The 20,192-nt window shown below is 43.0% G+C and overlaps 1 protein-coding gene across 2 annotated transcripts in view; it reads right to left on the reverse strand.

Moving 5' to 3' along the window:
• Window positions 1-20,192, reverse strand: part of LOC143781586 (uncharacterized) — a 409,484-nt gene that overhangs the window by 373,736 nt on the left and 15,556 nt on the right. For both annotated transcript variants that reach the window (XM_077268242.1, XM_077268241.1), the window contains exon 7: window positions 14,204-14,305. In XM_077268242.1, coding sequence (XP_077124357.1) covers window positions 14,204-14,305 — 102 coding nt within the window. The remainder of the gene's footprint in view (window positions 1-14,203; window positions 14,306-20,192) is intronic.

The raw sequence follows: 20,192 nt of genomic DNA on the forward strand, positions 1-20,192 counted from the left end.
GACGGAATAGAAACCGCAATGGAATGACGGCTCGGCTTCTACATTAGATTTAATACGAAAATCATTGCAGCTCTGCCAAGGCCTGTGACAAGTGAGGCAGTTTTTTTTTTTTTTTTCCCCTTTTCTGAAAGCGTAACTGGATTACAATGACGTGAATATATTTCGGCTTCCCACGTGCATCATGTATCTTACTCAAAGCTTAGAATTCTGCGGCAGGAGCTCCCACGACAATATACCGGAGAAAAGACGATATATTCCGTGCCACGTTAGCTTGGAAAAAAAGAACTGAGACTTACAGGGTTAAAGGTACATTTTTCCTATTATGGTTAACTGGAGTATTCAACTAGTAGCCATGTCAAAGTATCAAAGCATCATCATCTCTTCTTTGTAGCAAAACATATTATTTTTCTTTTAATATATATATATATATATATATATATATATATATATATATATATATATATATATATATATATATATATATATATATATAATGTAAGTCTGCAAGGACAGTGTCCTCCCCCCTCTGTACCAGTCTGTCACTGTAAACGATATCTGTAACTCTGTGTGTAACCCCTTTTCTCATGTAAAGCACAATGGAATTAATGGTGCGATATAAATGAATAATAATTATGATAATAATAAATATATATATATATATATATATATATATATATATATATATATATATATATATATATATGTCACTAGAGCTCACACATTTGGCTGACAAATCCTGGTTTCATTAATTCACTTGTCAGCTTTGCCGCATAGACTGGGACAGAATGAGCAGAGTCATCTCATCATTAGAAGGCAGGTAAGTAATGACATCTCTTTTGCACTGCTGGAGACCCTACGCTACAGACGCAGATAAAGGTCTATGCAGAATATGTAGATCCCCCAATTAAAAATATACTCTAGTTATAAGCGAGTCAACACGTTGAGATTAAAATATTACACACTCGTTCTATGGAAGTATTAGAACGATTATGAAACACCGCTGCAGTCAATCACTAAGCATAGTGGCTAGCACAGTCAAAATCAAAGGATCTACCGAGGTCAGTGATTGGCTGCAGCGGTGACATGTGCTGTAGCTATGATGGGACCGCTGCAGCCAATCACTAGACAAAAGGCACTGCCCGTGAGGAATGCGAGTACTATCTGTGTTTGCTGTATTAAACGTTCGTTTAGGGACCGGTGGAAAACCCTTTTAAGTAACTATCTTCCATATGTAGAGTAGATAATAATATTGGTTACAAGTGGGTATCTCTTAAGTGTCCTTTAAAGGGAAACTGTCCTTTCAAAGAAAACACTTTTGGGGGTCATTTTCTTATAAGGGGGGGGATCACAAATTAATCCACTTTGCATTTTTTTCCAACTTTTTTAAGCTCTTATAAAAGTACTTTTCAGTGGTCAGACAGCTCCAAAATGTCTTCGCCTATTTCATCAATTTAAACAGTTGCAAACTTTCTGCCCAAATATACTTCACTAGGCCCTTAGCATATTTTTTTGGCGTGGGCAGTTGTAAAGAAAAAAAAAAAAAAAAAAAAGGGTGACATTTTAAATGGAATGTGCAGCTTTGAACTTTAAAAAAGGAGCAAAAAAAAAAAAGGAAATCTTTGAATTTGCGCAAAATTAATTTAATTTTCTGCACCATTTCGATTAATTTGGCACAAACTAAATCAAAAACAAAACAATGGCCCTGATTTATTAAGACTGGCATTTTGTGAGCCAGTCTTAATGAGGAAAGTGCAGGAATAAGATGCGCCAAATTCATTAGGCAGCGCATGCTACTTTGTGCCAAAATTTTGCAACTGTATAAGCGTTTTACACCAGTTTTCGGTCGTTAACACTTTGCTGTATTGGCTCTAATTACTTTTTAAAAAAAACAAAACACAAATAATTGAATTAAATATATGCTACATAAATTAACAAAGAAAGATTGGGAAATAATGCAGCGTTCACAGTGATCACAATAGATTGACACTACTTGTTAGCTTTGCCGTGTAGACTGTGTCAGAACGAGCAGAGTCATCTCATCATCATTAAAGGCATGCCGAGTAAGGACACTTCTTTTGCACTGTTGGAAGCCTAGATAAGGCAGGATTGTGACACTACATACACAGATAAGGCTCCATATGCATCTTCATGACCATTGCATGGTCTATGGGGGAGGAGATGCACTTCATCAATTACAAGAAACTGTAAAGGGACAATATGGCCGCCCCCAGAGAACGTTTTTAAAAACTGAGTATTTGAAAAATAAATTACCGTATCTTTTACATAAAAAAAAAAATCGGTTGACTATTGATGGTGTCTGGAATTGCCCTTTAAGAGGCTCATTTAAAGCAAACCAAGGAGGAAAAAAAAATAAACTTGGTTGCCAATAACTGCACATAATATATTCATGATGAAACTGCTCTGCTAAACCTCCAGTGATAAAAATGCAGACAGGAGACAGGAGCAAGGAGAATTAAGAGGTTTAAAGCTCATCCATAAAGTGCGAAGACGCCTCACATATGTAAATTCAGCAGGCAGACAAAGTGTCAGAAGGAAGAGACATTGTAATCCCAACACTTCATCAATCTACATCTTTGGCCGGAGATAACAGATTCCTGGAGACGCCATTTACATGTTTGATCAATTCCATCAGCGGAGAATATGCAAATAGACAAGGAACCGTTAAGACCTTAAGTCTGGCGAGAAACAGGCATCTATCCGAAACAGGTGGCGGAAAACAGCATTCAAAGGGTTAAAGGGAATCTGTCAGTAGGATCAACCCACCTAGGATGTCTACACGAGAATGTAGATCATAGAGAGCTGAATAAAACGATACCTTGATATCTGTGATCCGACGTCTTATTCCAGAGAAATCCATGTTTATCTTAATATGTAAATGAGCTGTTAAAGATCTCTGGGCTGGACATAGATCTCTCCCAGGATCTGGCTCCAGAGCTCATTTTAAATTAAATGAGGTGTTACCGGTGAGAGCCATGTAATGACTGACACTTTGCTTTCATAACACACAGCTCTGCAATGAAATCACAGCCAACACAGCACAGCAGAACTAAACCTTATCTCATTACAAACACATTTGCAGCTGCAGTTGTCCTCTCATAGTGCTGGCAGCTCTGCTACAGATCTGTGCCCGATTAGAACAAATACCGCATAGCAGAAATTAACTTTGTATCATTAGACACACATTTGAAGCCGCACTTGTCCAGTGTGGAAGAGATGGGAAATACAGCAGAACTTACAACACTGCGAGAGGACAACTGCAAATGTGTTTGTAATGAAATGAAGTTCAACTCTGCTGTACTGTGTTAGTTCTGATAAAAGTGTCAGCCATCACATGTCTCACCCCCTTTCATTTACTATAATCTCTGGAGGCAGATTCTCCGGGAGATCTATGTCCGGCCCAGAGATCTTAACAGCTCAGCTACTTATTAAGGAAAGGCCTTTGATTTCTCTGGAATAAGACATCAGATCACAGCTCTCACGGTATCATTTTATTCAACTTTCTATGGCCTTAAAGAAGCCTCAGAAGGGTTAATCCTACTGACAGATTCACTTGAAACAGAAGTGATTGGATCGAAGCAAGCTCTAGTTAATGCTGTTAGAAGTAGTTGCTAGCTGTGTTACACAGCCGCTGTTATGATCCGGTGACCCTGGAGCCGCATGTGACTATCTCTGGGGTAAGTGGTACCTGTACTGACCGCAATCATAATACTGACACCGCAACTAGAAGTAGCCGTGGGATGTACCTAACATGGCCTAGACACCTCGACACAGCCGGAGGACTAAATACCCCTAAAGATGGAAATGGGAAATCCTGTCTTGCCTCAGAGCAGAGCCCCAAAGGATAGGCAGCCCCCCACAAATATTGACTGTGAGTTAAAGGGAACCTGTCACCCCGTTTTTTCGGTATGAGATAAAAATACTGTTAAATAGGGCCTGAGCTGTGCATTACAATAGTGTAGTTTGTGGACCCCGATTCCCCACCTATGCTGCCGAAATACGTTACCAAAGTAGTCGTTTTCGCCTGTCAATCAGGCTGGTCTGGTCAAAAGGGCGTGGTGTCTTCCCCCAGATCTTGCGTAGTTTTCCGTTGGTGGCGTAGTGGTGTGCGCATGTCCAAGGTCCCGAATCCTGCACAGGGGTGTGAAAATAGCAGCGATGTCCGTTATTCCATTGGTGGTCGGTGGGCGCGGCCATCTTGCTTTGGCCGCGCGTGCGCAGAAGCGGCGCTCTGCTGGCCGCGGCTTCAGGAAAATGGTCGCGGGCATCCGCGCGTGCGCAGATGGCTATCGCGGCGGCCATTTTCGTGAAGCCGAGATGCGAACTCTGCTTCACGAAAATGGCCGCCGCGATAGCCATCTGCGCACGCGCGGATGCCCGCGGCCATTTTCCTGAAGCCGCGGCCAGCAGAGCGCCGCTTCTGCGCACGCGCGGCCAAAGCAAGATGGCCGCGCCCACCGACCACCAATGGAATAACGGACATCGCTGCTATTTTCACACCCCTGTGCAGGATTCGGGACCTTGGACATGCGCACACCACTACGCCACCAACGGAAAACTACGCAAGATCTGGGGGAAGACACCACGCCCTTTTGACCAGACCAGCCTGATTGACAGGCGAAAACTACTACTTTGGTAACGTATTTCGGCAGCATAGGTGGGGAATCGGGATCCACAAACTACACTATTGTAATGCACAGCTCAGGCCCTATTTAACAGTATTTATATCTCATACCGAAAAAACGGGGTGACAGGTTCCCTTTAAGAGGAAATACGTACACAGGCAGAAAAGACAGAATTTAGCAAAAGAGGCACTTCTAGCTAAAATAGAAAAGGATAGGACAGAGTACTAAGCGGTCAGTATTAAAACTCTAGAAAAATCCACAGCAGAATATACTATCTACTACATCTAACTAAAGACATAGGATGTATATCTGCATCTCCAAAGAATCCAGCATGACAGAAAAATCCAAACAAAGTCTAAGCTGGACAAAAACACAATAGATTGCACTGCACATAAAAGCACACTGCATGCGTGCTACAGAGAACAAAAACCAGACACTTATCTTAGCTGAAATGACAGCAGGGCAAGTGGAGCCAGACAGAGATGCAATCCCTCCAAGATACAATGGACAACTGGCAGGGATTGATGCATCCTACACACCTATATACCTAATAGAGCTGCAATAAGCAGAAACGCCTGCCCAGGCTTACAATCCAGAGACCACTGCACTACCACTAACAACCACCGGAGGGAGCCCAAGAGCAGAATTCACAACAGCCGGCATCTGTTGCGTATGGTGTGGACTCTGCTCCGTAGTTTACTCCATTCATCTGGACCTGGCGTAGGATCTCTTATTATGTTGTACGTCTGGAAAGGGTTAACATGGAATTACGAGAATCAGACCCCTGGGATCCTTAGCAAATAGAACAAAGTGACCATTCAATTGGACAGGGCTGAGCTGCTGCACCAGACATAGCGGCACACAGAGATTTGCTTCTGTGCCTGGAAATATACACAAAAAGCCGCCATAGCTTTGTTCTGCTGATCAGAGGAGTCCGTACATCACACAATGAATAGACAATATCTTACATATCTTACTTGCGCCAAAATTTTGAAACTTTCCAAAGCTTTAACGCCACTTTTTGTGCATAAAACCTTTGATAAATCAGGGCCAAAGCCTGCAGAGAGAAACACTGATGATAAATGCAAAATACAAGTCATGTAATAGCCGGATATACTGTTTTTTTTTCTCATGTTCAAGGGTGTACAGTCTATCCTTGTGGAGTGTGACATGCTGGTGTAAGGAGACTTAAAAGCCATGCATGCGCCTCTGGGAAATTACATATGAAAATGGTGTCTTCAGAGATGAATAGGTCTTAAACTCTAGCACCGCCTATTGGAAGTAGCAATTCTAAAAGTCAATATCGAACTTTTAAAAAGTTTTGTCACATGACTTTACAGACATGTGTTTCGGGGTGTAACTCCTCCTCAGACCTAATTTGGCTGTATAAGAGGCCCGGGGTCTAAGGGGTAACCTCTCTTCTTGTGGAAAGTGGCATGCCTGACAGGCTGTTGTAAGGAGACTTATTGGACATGCAATATCCTAAGTTATGTGGCAAGCCTTGTTAAAGGGGTTGATATTGATACAGGATTACTACCCCAATAGGTGGCACTAGGGGCATACATAGAAATCATGGAGCCCCATGAGAGAAATTCTAATTGACACCTTCACCCCCTAAAAAAAAAAAAAAAAAAAAAATTCAGTGGGGTCACAGCTTACCTCACAACTCTGCAGCCCTTACAAAGTAATTTTCCTCCTATTGTCCCTAGATTCCCTTTTCATTGCCCCTATAAATTATGATGCCAACAAGTGCTTCCCAAACACAGTATACCCCCACAGTGAATTCCTCTACATGTAAAATATGATGAGCCTGCTGTACCGCTTCCCCCCAAACACCCCAGCAAAGCATGGTGACCCCAACAACGTATGATGCTTCAACTGTAACCATACACAGCCCTCCATACAGTATAATGACCTCCACATAGCCCTCCATAAAAGCATAAGTGACCTCACGCAGTATGATGGACAACACACAAACTCGCATACAATATAATGGCCCCACACATAGACCTGCAAACAGTAAAATGGCCCCCACATAGACCTCCAAACAGTATAATGGCCCCCTCATAGCCCTCCAAACAGTATAATGGCCTCCACATAGCCCTCCATATAATATAATGACCCCCCGCATAACCCTCCAAATAGTATAATGGCCCCTATATAGCCCTCCAAACAGTAAAATGGCCCCCACATAGACCTCCAAACAGTACAATGGCCCCCACATAGCCCTCCACACAGTATAATGCCCCCCCACATAGCCCTACAAACAGTATAATGGCCCCCACATAGCCCTCCATATAATATAATGACCTCACATAGCCCTCCAAACAGAATAATGGCCCCCCGCATAACCCCCCAAATAGTATAATGGCCCCTATATAGCCCTCCAAACAGTATAATGACCACCACATAGCCCTCTAAACAGTATAATGGCCACCACATAGCTCTCCAAACAGTAGAATGGCCCCCACATTGCCCTCCATATAATATAATGGCCCCCACATAGCCCTCCAAACAGAATAATGACCCCCCCGCATAGCCCTCCATATAATATAATGGCCCCCACATAGCCCTCCAAACAGTATAATGGCCCCCACATAGCCCTCCATATAATATAATGGCCCCCACATAGCCCTCCAAACAGAATAATGACCCCCCCGCATAGCCCTCCATATAATATAATGGCCCCCACATAGCCCTCCAAACAGTATAATGGCCCCCACATAGCCCTCCAAACAATATAATGGCCCCCGCATAGCCCTCCAAACAGTATAATGGCCCCCACATAGCCCTCCATATAATATAATGTCCCCCACATAGCCCTCCAAACAGTATAATGGCCCCCGCATAACCCTCCAAATAGTATAATGGCCCCTATATAGCCCTCCAAATAGTATAATGTCCCACACTGCCCTCCATATGATAAAATGACCCTCCATAAATTTAAGTAGTGACATCATCGCGCCCGCTGCTCTGAGACGTCAGAGCTCACACACAGAGGGAGAGTGATGGAGGAGTGAGCGGACTGCCCCCTCTCCAATCATTGCTCTCAAGAGTATCGGCATCCAGGATGTTACTATAGTTAAAAAGTACGATGTCGGGGGGTTTTAGTGTTGGTACTGGGCCCCCCCAACTAACGGGCCCAATAGTGGTCTGCTTATTCTCATGTGCACTCATGGCACAGCTTATTCTGAAAAGTCACCCGAAATGCCAAGTACGGCAGAGTACCCTTTGAAAAATTATTTTTTAAAAGCAGAAAAGGCTCAGAATTTATTTGTTTTTGAAGTTCTTGATATTTACGGTGTGTTTTACCAAAGACAAAGTCCACAGAGGATGTCCAACTTTTCTCAACCTTAGAGGCAAATTAGGCTAAAATCTCCCTGCCTTATAGTATCAACGTGTTCGTTCAGGCAAGATGAAACTTACAGGACAACAAATATTTTATTTTTGCAGTTGAATTAAGGCTGATGGCTCAAGTCTAAACCCTTCTCCATGGTAAAGTATAAAAGGCTCCCCTCACGCAGATAATTTAGGAAAGAGTAAAATGAACACATTTTAATAGTGTAGTCAATTCCATAACAAGTCTACAAATCATTCCATTAAAGGGAATCTGTCAGCAGGTCTTTCCTATTTAATCTGAGAGCAGCATGATGTAGGGGCAGAGACCCTGATTTCTGTGATGTGTCACTTACTAGGCTGTATGCTGTAGTTTCAATACAATCAGTGTTTTATCAGCAAAAGATTGGAACGAGACACCTAGACCTTTAGTGATAGGCAGTGCAGTTAATCTATGTAACCCCGCCCCCATCACTGATTGGCAGTGTGCACTGGAAACTGCCAATCAGTGATGTGGGCGGGGTTATACATAGCTCAGCATTTGAGCTCAGCAGCAGAGAAAACAGGGATTTTATCAAAACTATATGGAACAGTCAAGTAAGTGGTACATTGCTGGAATCAGGCTTTCAGTCCCTACATTATGGTGCTATCAGATTCCATAGCAAAATCCTGCCGACAGATTCTCTTAAACCCAGAATTTCAAATATTGCATCATAAAAATGGAACACAGGCAGAACTAACGTAGGAAATGTCTCCGATGACCCTCGTCCCCTCTCGAATGCTCGCTCATCCCTCTGCAGTATTTGTCAGTTATGGTCTTTTGTGATCCAAGCGGCAGGAACATAAGAAGACAAATGCGACACGTTGGGAGGAAACTGGATATAATTAAGAGTAAAAGAAAGCCGGTCTACTGTACATCTGACCACAAATCCTCCCGCGGAAGAATAAAAGATGACAGGAGGGGGGAAGAAAGGCTGAGGAATCATTAGCGTCGGATAGATGTACAGTCAAACTAAAGACAAAGCCTCTTTGTTCGGCCCAGCGGCCTACAAAGGAAAAGGAGTGTAGGAGGCCGGGATGCGGCAGAGATAACCTGGCTGCCATAGAAATGGGAAAATATGGTGGGCTAATGACCAGCGTGAGGTCTTATTAGTACATCCGTTTATCAGAATCAATGCTCGCAGCTTCTTGGCACAATCTGAGCATTAGTCCACCGCGGACTGAAGGATGTGACACCGATAAGATGAAATGCGAAAGGCAACAACTGCCAGAGGAACATCAAAATGGAGTATTGCCGCTCCGAGCCGGGCTTTTCATTCAGTGACACAGACAAGAAGTCTCCATTATTGCCCTCAAAATGCAGAATAAGAGACAGAGACTGGAAACGCGTCACAACGCACAGGGCTCGGCCACACAACCGATTTTCTCGGCCGGGTGCCATCCATAGTTTTCACGTATCGCGCTCATACCCATCCTATCCTAGGGGGCTGTGCACGTTACATTTTCACCTTCCGCGGAAAAAAAACAAATCGGAGACATCAGATTGATACGAGTGTCGGCACAAAATCGGCCATGCAATGCAAGTCTATGGATCTGTGAAAAACATTGGAGCGTGCCATCTGATTTTCGCAGACTGAAAGAATGGAGAAGATGGAGAAAAAAATTATCTCCTCGTCAAAGTCTGATCAGAATAAATCGGAGCCCTTTTTCTCAGATGTGGAGAAATCGGTCTTGTGAACCTACCCTGACCCTCCGTACAATGACGCCCATAAAATGTCCATAGGGCCCACGTTAAGCCATGAAATGTCGAAGCCCAAACATGGCCAAAGGGGTGTCTCCATACAACTGTGATCAGAAATGAAGCGTACATTTTTTTTTTAAGTTCTTTTGCTTTCGCCAATCTATACATTCGGCATACACTAGTCTATAACTGCGTACACTTACCTATACGTTAGCCATACAGGTGCACACACTGATCTATACGCTCGCCATACAGTAACATGCCAGGCTATAGGTTCACCATACAGTTATGATGCAAAAGATGAAATCCAGGGTAATATCTACAGTAGATATAAAACACATACAAAAGTCTGAACCCAGTCTTACGGTTATGTGAGGTGGTCCCAATGTAGACCTTTATGGTATGTTCACAAGCTGGCCATAGAGGTCTAATAGGTGGGGGTCTTAACTTGAAACCTGCTGGAGCCTCAAACTAATAGAAGTCTTTAATAGTAATGGTCTTTTCATAGGGGCTAATGAGACCGTTAGGGTCTCCTAGGCTCCAGGGTCTGTGTGCGATTTCAACCCTTGCATCTATTATAGTTACGCCCCTACCCTTCCTAAAGCAGACAGCTGGGGGTTGGTATTCTCAGATCACTGTGAGAAATCTGCGGTGAACTCACTCAGCTGAACTGCGGTGAACTCTGTGACTTTTTCGCACGATGCTGAGGTCACCACAGCCTCAGTGACCAGCAGTAACCTTGATGACGTCACTGCCGATGCGCTCGCAGCAGCTCATTCATCAGTGGTTCTCAGCCTGGAAGGTCACATCTTGGCACCATCCAGGTTCAAAACTATTCATCCCCAGACATGGATTACGGCATGGGACAGAAGGTCAGACAGGTGAGAGATATGGTTAATTTTTTTTATTTTTGTTTTATTACAGGAGACGTTGGCTTCAATAGAATGGACGTTAGGTGAGTGTAACGGTTTGCTATTTTTAAATGAAAATGGAAGTGTGTGTTTTGTTGTCATTTCTAATTAAGGACTTTATTCTGTCTTTATTTACGATACAACTATAGAATTAGCAATAGATAGGTGTCTTACAGACGCCTCCCCATTAGTAATATGTGGGCTTGATGTCACCTGACAATACAAAGGCGACATCAACCCCACAAATATGAACCCCACTTGCCATCACCATAGGGTAAGTGGGAAGTGCTGGGCAAAGCACCAAAACTGGCGCAGCTAATAGATGTGCCTTTTCTGGGTGGCTGTGGGGTGCTATTTTTAGGCTGCAGGGGGCCAATATCCATGGCCCCTTACCAGCCTGAGACCACCAGCTCCCAGCTGTCTGCTTTAGCAAGGCCAGTTGTCAAAAATATGGGGACCCCACGCGTTTTCTTTTTAGATTATTGTTTATTTAAATTTTTTTTTTTTTTTAAATAGCGTGGGGACCCCTCTATTCTTGATAACCAACCTTGTTGAGGGTTGTAGCCCACAGCTGTCAGTTTTTCCTGCCTGGCTTATCATAAATATAGGGGAACCCATGCCGGTTTATTTACGGTATTTATTTAATACTCCCATCAGCCGCTGCCTGCTTTCACTTTAACTAGCGGCAACAGTTCTAGGCTGATGAGAGTAGTAGTCCCATCAGCCGCCGCCTGCTCTCGCTGTTATCAGTTGAATATAATTCTCAACATTCTCCTCTGCTTGCGTTGATTGCCGGCGGAGCAGGGAAGAATGACGAGAGCCGTCTTCAGCACCCGATGCCAGGGAACAGTGCAAACAAACACTGACACACCCAAACCCTATACTGCAGGGTTTTAAACGGGAATCTGTGGCCATGGGCCACTTGTAAGACCCGGCTTGGAGGAAGCGGACCGCCCCACTACCATCCTGTAGTCAGCTTACCGGATTTTCCTGAACATTGCCTTGGCCAAATAGCTTGACCAGGTCCACGCTTACTTTTACTTTGCCTTGCGACTCACGGGTGTCCTGCTGTGAATACAAGGCACTCCAGTGGGTCTAATAGGACTCCGAATCCTGGGGCATGCATATCGGCCCTCGCATAGTTTCCCCCTCACAAAATTATATATTTTAGTACATGTATTTTTTTAAGCAATCGTGCATCTGTAAATGCAATCTAAAGTTCTTCCTGGAATATCCCTTTAAATATGTGTAAGAATGACTGCCCTTAAATGGATAGGTAACTGACGCATTTCTAAACCCTATATCCTCAATCATACGGTTTCCGCTTCGGCACATTTTGTGACTCGCAGCACTGCTGATGGTTATGGTGGAGAACGATCAATCAAATGCAGGAAAGTCTTAATAGGAAAGTGATCAGTGGTAATGATGAGTGCGGTATAATCCAGGTTGCAGCGGGCAGTATTTTTCCCGCCTGCCCATCTCCCATCCTGCGGCAGGTACGCGGCCCTGATGCAGAGAGGAGCCAATCATAATTCACACAAAGGCCCAGCATTCTCTGACATCTCATTATTTGTGTTGCAATCATTTCCTGTGGAGATACTTGTTCAATTTGCTAAGACTGCTGTGAATTTCGGTCCTCTACACAGATAGAACAAATACTTCAAATGCCATTTACAGGGGAGAAAAAAAGAAAACATTAACCATTTACACTGCTGACCCAGAGCGGGTAACATCACGAGAAGTGGAAACCCTCCGCGGTCAGACTCGTCATGTCATCAAACACAGGATATTATTTCTATAAAGTCTCACATATTTATAGTGAAGTTTTATAATAATATAAAACTTGTAGCAAACAGTCATAGAACAATAGAAAAACTAGTCGTACAGTGTCAAACTTTCCACTCCCACCCCCCTTTTTATTGAATTTTGCTCATTTCTAATGTCACGCTGTGACAGTTTTCGGTAAGGAAGGGGGGACCTCAAACTGTCCCTGGAACTGGAATCCTAACTATCCCTGTCCTGGGGGTTCTCTTGAAGGTAGAGAGGTCCGAGTCTCCGACCTTACTGTGATCCTGTTAAACCCTGACATGTCCCCTCCCCCACCCCATGAGGCATGGGACAAAAAACCTCTATCATACAAAAGCACTAACCAACAACAATAGAGAGGAGGATAGGGACTGGGAGGAATAAACTAAACTGGAACAAGGATCAGGAGATAAACACACACGTACAACAGCAAACGACAGAACACTACTACAACAACTCCACTCCAAACACTTAGCTTTAGCACACAGCACAGGAAGACGAATCTTTCACCGGCAGGGACAAGAAGGTCTGACCATTTTTTATAGGAAAAGATAAGGACCAGACCAGAAGGAGCTGAAATGGAGCTGCATGTTTCTGACCAGTATAGAAAGAGTCGTTAACCTCTTCAGCACCAGAGGAAACTAAATCTATTTAATATGGGGCACAAGTCACACCATCTCTAAAGAAGACCTGCGATTCATTACTTGATGTGACCATCTAACTCAAGGTCTTCCGGGGGGACGTGACACCCTAGTGACATCTGACAAAGCAAATTAATATTTTCTTAGTGACACTATAGCAAAACACTCGACAGGATGCAATCCTAATCACAACCACGTGTAGCATTAACCAACTGAGTATCACAAAATCATGTTTTGTTTGTTTGGTTTTTTTTTGTTTTTTTTTTTTATAGCTGAACATCTTGCACCACTTCTCTTAAAATAGTCCGAGCCAAGAATAAAAAGGCAAGGAAGGACGCAACCGTATCTAGAGCACTTGTCTCTGATAAAGAAGGGTGATAAACAAGGTTCTACATGAGATAGAAGCATATATTGACTGTACTTTTTTTTTTTTTTTTTTACTTAGGCGTAAAATGCCAATTGGGAAAGAAGTGAATCTGAAGATAAATCAACTAATTCTGCCGCAGTCATTGCAATAATCTTACCGCTGAAAATGATGACTTAAAGGGGTTGTCTAGTGACAATCAAATATGAACAATGACATTTAATGATGCCTTTTTTTACATTTCAACTATTTATTTATTTATTTTTTTTTTACTTCCACCCCCTGAGGGACTTGACCGCTTGTGAAATTACTTAATGAATCAGCATTGTTTTAATTTTTTTTTCTCCATAAATCAATAGTACACTTAGAAATAAGCGACTTTGGAATATATCTTATCAGCTAAATCTGCTTCTTTCGCCTCGTGGACTGATCCTTCATTTTAAATACACGAATAAAAAAAAATGTATTCAGTGAACACAGACTCGCTCTGGTCTGGTCACTACCAGGATCTGCATTGGGCCATCTTCAGAACAGGCAAAACACTTGTCAGGTGAAACGATTTTTAAGCCTGGTTGAAAATCATGATTCTCAGCAGCACAGAACAGATTATTACCAGTCATTCAAGACGAATGGGATGTGTGGTCGGACTGTCTAAACAGGCTATTAAACCACTACCAGTCGGACTTTAATATTAAAGGGATACATAACCATTATGTACAGCAACAATGCACGAAACGCCTGAGACGTCGTCGTAACCTCACCTCTACCAAGTCGTCATCATCGGCCTCTTGTACTTCACCTTTATTCTTTTGCAAACTTGGCAGCCATGATGCCAGGCTCTTCATCAGATACTCCTTTCCCTCCTACAAATAAAACCAACATGTTCATAATACAGTTATTTCATATCATTTATACAAAAACAATATTTAACTTTTTTTTTTTCTTTTTAATACTTGAAAACCTCTTTACCACCAGTGGAATCACTCATGTGCACTACCCATTATACAGGCACTGACTATGGATCCTGTACGGGCAGACGTCATCTTACATGGCGGTGCAGCTCAGACATACTGCTTCCTCTTCATCGGGCTCAGGGACCTCCGGGGTTTACTACAGATATTGAGTCCACATTCACTATCAGCATAAACATAACGTTCTCCGCAATCATCAGAACCCAAGACGTGCGCTCAAGTCACCTTAGAAGATTTGCTTTTATCGGGCCGTATAATGTATGGGGTGATTAATACCATTAGACATTTACACTTGCTAAAACCGCAGTTCCATGCAATAAATACAGAATAATAAATAAACCGGCCCCGTAAAGCAGCTCCCCTCCCCCATACATAAAACCCTGATATACTGTCCTAATAAAACACATACATTTGACTTTCACACGCTGTCACTTTGATAACTGCATCGGCCCAATCATTAGATTTTGTGTGTGTTAACCCCCTCCAATCCAGGTAGACTTTAAGAATAAAATATTACCGTCTCATCTAAACTTTTTTTTTTTTAATCTAAAGCTGTATAATTTTATTGTATTATAAATTGTATTACTTTTTTATACAAACACAATATAAATTGGGCAAAGGAAGTGTTGGGTGGTGGCGACCGAGGGGAGTGACAGGACCGCTCGTTTGCCGAGGCTTCCCTGGTTCCCCTCCAGTCTTTGGATCCCGGCCTGCAGTCTTTGGATCCTGGCCTACAGTCTTTGGATCCCGGCCTACAGTCTTTGTACCCTGGCCTCCAGTCTTTGTACCCTGGCCTCCAGTCTTTGTACCTTGGCCTCCAGTCTTTGTACCTTGGCCTCCAGTCTTTGTACCCTGGCCTCCAGTCTTTGTATCCTGGCCTCCAGTCTTTGTACCCTGGCCTCCAGTCTTTGTACCCTGGCCTCCAGTCTTTGTACCCTGGCCTCCAGTCTTTGTACCCTGGCCTCCAGTCTTTGTACCCTGGCCTCCAGTCTTTGTACCCTGGCCTCCAGTCTTTGTACCCTGGCCTCCAGTCTTTGTACCTTGGCCTCCAGTCTTTGTACCTTGGTCTCCAGTCTTTGGATCCTGGCCTCCAGTCTTTGTACCTTGGCCTACAGTCTTTGTATCTTGGCCTCCAGTCTATGTACCCTGGCCTCCAGTCTTTGTATCTTGGCCTCCAGTCTTTGTATCCTGGCCTCCAGTCTTTGTACCCTGGCCTCCAGTCTTTGGATCCTGGCCTCCAGTATTGCTGCTCCCACGCTGGTGGCTGGTGATGGGGAAGCATCGCCACAGAGGACCGGTCAGGTGAGTATACCAATTATGGATCATTTTTTTCCCCCATATTTTTTTAAGCTGTTTTCTATTTTTACTTTATTTTTTTTCCCTAAAAACGTCAATCTTTTTTGCAGAATTTAAGAGTAAGATACGCCAAAATCATTACGAGGCGTGCACATTTGATGCATCTTCAAGGTGCCGTGCCCCAGAAATCTGCTCAAGACACAAGCGTCACGAAAACTTTTAAAAACTTTTTACCTAAACTTCTGTGATATAAATTATGATTAATCTGCTGGACCCGGTTTGGTCACATCCTTTCACCAAAACTATGCCTACTTTTCAGAAAGCTGGAGAAAAGTTCAGAAAAATCACATGATTTGGTAATGTTTGATTCAGACGGTATCACGTGAAAGAAGCCGAACACCTACGTGACATTTTATTACTTTCCGATTATGTCCATTAGAACACATCTAATGGGATTTAGGCTCATTCTCTCCCCCATGCTTTACACTGCAGCTCTGATTGTTCCAAAAGGCTAATGAATAAAAGTAGAAGAAATAAGCACAAGTGAGGTTCAGTAAGGAATCCTAGGCCCCATATTGGATCTAAACATACTAATGGCTACTTACTTGTATTATTTTCTGCATAATATGCAAAGTGATTAATTATAGGGATCTCAAAGAATCATACACTGGAATAATAAAATAACTGCATATTCCGATGTAGCAGGCATTATAACCCGGTCGTACAAATGTAAATGCAGCGTGCGCTGTGAGAAGAGGCCGGCCGTCCCGCCTTACAGTGATATATTAGGCGGCTTCCATTAGTCAGACAAGATGAAGACTTTCAGATGCCACATTGCATTTTGATTACTGAAATAATTGTATTAGTAAAGAAATATGTCTGAAATGAAAGACAATGGGATTGAGAAAAACAACATGCAGCCCCATGTAAAGAGAACAGCGCATTGGCGCCAAACCGCATACCAGCAGTGCCACCTACTGGACAAAACTCACTATGCGAGCAAGCCTGCAGATCACTGAAGGGAGAGCGGGAGATGATGGATGCCACCATGACCGGCCACAGATTTAAGTGGGCCTTTGGGTGACAAAGTCTCTGAGGTCCTATTTTTCCATTTAATTTTTTTTTTATCCTCGCCTTCCAAAACCTCTAACTTTTTATTTTTATATATTTTCAGGCTGATAGTGTTGCATCCGGACTTGCTCTTTGTGAGCTGTACTTTTTACCATTTGGGGGTTCATATGAATTTCTGGCTCTTCCATGACAATTTTTTGGGGTTTTGGGATTCACTGTATAGGATAAATATTATATTTTATCAGTTTCATTTTTCAGCATTTTATAATATTCTGGGAAAAGATGAGAGATTTATATACAAACTTTTATACAATATATTTTCCATTACGTTTGATTTTTACATCTTTTATTAATTCCCTTTTGGGACTTGTGATCACTTGTACATGTGGGCTATAGCTATAATAGACAAAGGGGTCTCCAGCCGCCAGGATGTTACCACCACTTCTTAAAGGGAACCTGTCACCTGAATTTGGCCTTGCGCTGGCGTGTACTACGGAGGACACAGCATGAAATTCAATCCAATATTGCGGCCAGCATGCAGCCAGCGGGTAAGGAAAGGGTGAATCAAACACCCAAAAACCCCGCCCATATGACCGAAAACCGGTCCCGCCAAATTCAGGTGACAGGTTCCCTTTAAACGCCACGGTCACATCTAAAGGCTTAAACTGCCGGCTCCAATAGCAGCACATACACTCGGGTGTCGTCCAGCGTCATCTAAGGGGCAAGACTGCTCTGATCGCAGCAGTCAGACTCAAGTGGTGGCTGTATAACACAGCTGCAGCCCGCGCCGTATGGAGCAGAGTCTGCAGTCAGGGCTGACAACTGCTGGAGAGAAGGGACCTAGATGATCAGAGGAGATTTACAGTGCCTTGCGAAAGTATTCGGCCCCCTGGAACTTTTCAATCTTTTCCCACATATCATGCTTCAAACATAAAGATACCAAATGTAAATTTTTGGTGAAGAATCAACAACAAGTGGAACACAATTGTGAAGCTGTAGGAAATGTATTGGTTATTTTACATTTTTGTGGAAATTCAAAAACTGAAAAGTGGGGCGTGCAATATTATTCGGCCCCTTTACTTTCAGTGCAGCAAACTCCCTCCAGAAGTTCATTGTGGATCTCTGAGGCTGGTTTCACACTTGCGTTTTGATCTGCAGCGTTTTTACTGAAAAAAACGCATGCGGTTTTTTTTCTATACTTAACATTAAAAACGCATGCTTTTTTTGCATGCGTTTTGATGCGTTTTTGGCAACGCATGCATTTTTTTATGCGTGCGTTTAGTTGCAGAAATGCAACCTGTAGTAATTTCTAGCTGCGTTTTTTTGCCGCAAAAAAACGCATGCGTTTATTCGCGGCAAAAAAATGTATTGCTGTCTATGTAAACGCATGCGTTTTTAAGCATATGCGTTTGTATGCGTTTTTAAACGCATGCGTTTCTATAGAAAAACACAAGAAAAAACAAGAAATCCCTGACCCTAACCCTAACCCTAATGTTAGGATCCCTAGTAACCCTAGGGATCCTAACCCTAACCCTAACCCTTAGGGTTAGGATCCTAACCCTTAGGGTTAAGGTTAGGATCCCTAGGGTTAGGGTTAGGGTTAGGGGTAGGGTTTGGATCCCTAGTGTTATGGTTAGGGTTAGGATCCCTAGGGTTATGGTTAGGGGTAGGGTTTGGATCCCTTTATCACCTTGATGGTGGGGGGTGGCTTATCAGTGACCTGGTGACCAGGACATTCTTCTAATAAAAAGCTACCCCTAACCCTAACCCTAGGGATCATAACCCTAACCCTAGCTAATTCTATTAATAGTGGGTTTTCTAGTTGATTTTGATGATTGGCAGCTGTAACACAATTCTCAGCATGCGTTTCAAAAACGCAAACTCAGGAAAAAATGCATGTAAACGCATCAAAACGCCGCGTTTTTTTTTCTGCATGCAAAAACGCATGCGTCTAAAAAACGCAGCGTTTGCACGCGTTTACATGCGTTTTTTCACCACATACTTTTTTTAAAAAAACGCTGCAGATCAAAACGCAAGTGTGAAACCAGCCTGAATGATCCAATGTTGTCCTAAATGCCTAATGATGGTAAATATAACCCACCTGTGTGTAATCAAGTCTCCGTATAAATGCACCTGCTCTGTGATAGTCTCAGGGTTCTGTGTGAAGCACAGAGAGCATCATGAAGACCAAGGAACACAACAGGCAGGTCCGTGATACTGTTGTGGAGAAGTTTAAAGCTGGATTTGGATACAAAATGATTTCCAAAACTTTAAACATCCCAAGGAACACTGTGCAAGCGATCATATTGAAAAGGAAGGAGTATCATACCACGGCAAATCTACCAAGACCCGGCTGTCCCTCTAAACTTTCATCTCAAACAAGGAAAAGACTGATCAGAGATGCAGCCAAGAGGCCCATGATCACTCTGGATGAACTGCAGAGATCTACAGCTGAGGTGGGACAGTCTGCCCATAGGACAACAATCAGTCGTACACTGCACAAATCTGGCCTTTATGGAAGAGTGGCAAGAAGAAAGCCATTTCTCAAAGATATCCATAAAAGGTGTCATTTAAAGTTTGCAACAAGCCATCTGGGAGACACACCAAACATGTGTTAGAAGGTGCTCTGGTCAGATGAAACCAAAATCGAACTTTTTGGCAACAATGCCAAAAGATATGTTGGGTGTAAAGGCAACACAGGTCATCACCCTGAACACACCATCCCCACTGTCAAACATGGTGGTGGCAGCATCATGGTTTGGGCCTGCTTTTCTTCAGCAGGGACAGGGAAGATGGTTAAAATTGATGGGAAGATGGATTGAACCAAATACAGGACCATTCTTGAAGAAAACCTGTTGGAGTGTCAGGACTCTGAGCATTTTTTACCTTTTGTGCATTACTGCCCTTTTCCAACATGGCGTCTTTGGTCTCATGTGCACTTGTCTTCCTGCTATAAAACTCCACCCCAGCCTTCAGTCTGTGCTAGATTATTCTGCTTTGCATCCAGCTCCTGATTACTCCCTGGCCTTTCACCTGCACCTGTGAACCTGTGTGGTGATCCTGCCACTCTGCTCTGAGTTCCTTCTGCATACACCAGTGTTCCTCCTTCATCTGCTGCTCGTGTTACTTCCATCTGCATTTGCTGGACATGTAAGCTGTTTCTGCTCTGCAAAACCTGAGACTATTAACCAGGCCTCCTGGTTGAGCTAAGATATGATTTGAACTGCCTAATAGCATATCTATCTGTGTCTGGACTAAGTCAAGGATCTATTCGTGTCAAGTTTCCTCAAGAATAACTGTGCTTCATAGACTTTGTTTGTTTGCATCTACTTCTGAAGTTTCCTATTGACTGCTAAGCTGCGTTTATTATTTGCACCAAGTGTTGTGGACTTGAGTTTCTCTCTGCACCTGT

This window comes from Ranitomeya variabilis, chromosome 6 (assembly GCF_051348905.1).
Source record: "Ranitomeya variabilis isolate aRanVar5 chromosome 6, aRanVar5.hap1, whole genome shotgun sequence".
Lineage (NCBI taxonomy): Eukaryota > Metazoa > Chordata > Amphibia > Anura > Dendrobatidae > Ranitomeya > Ranitomeya variabilis.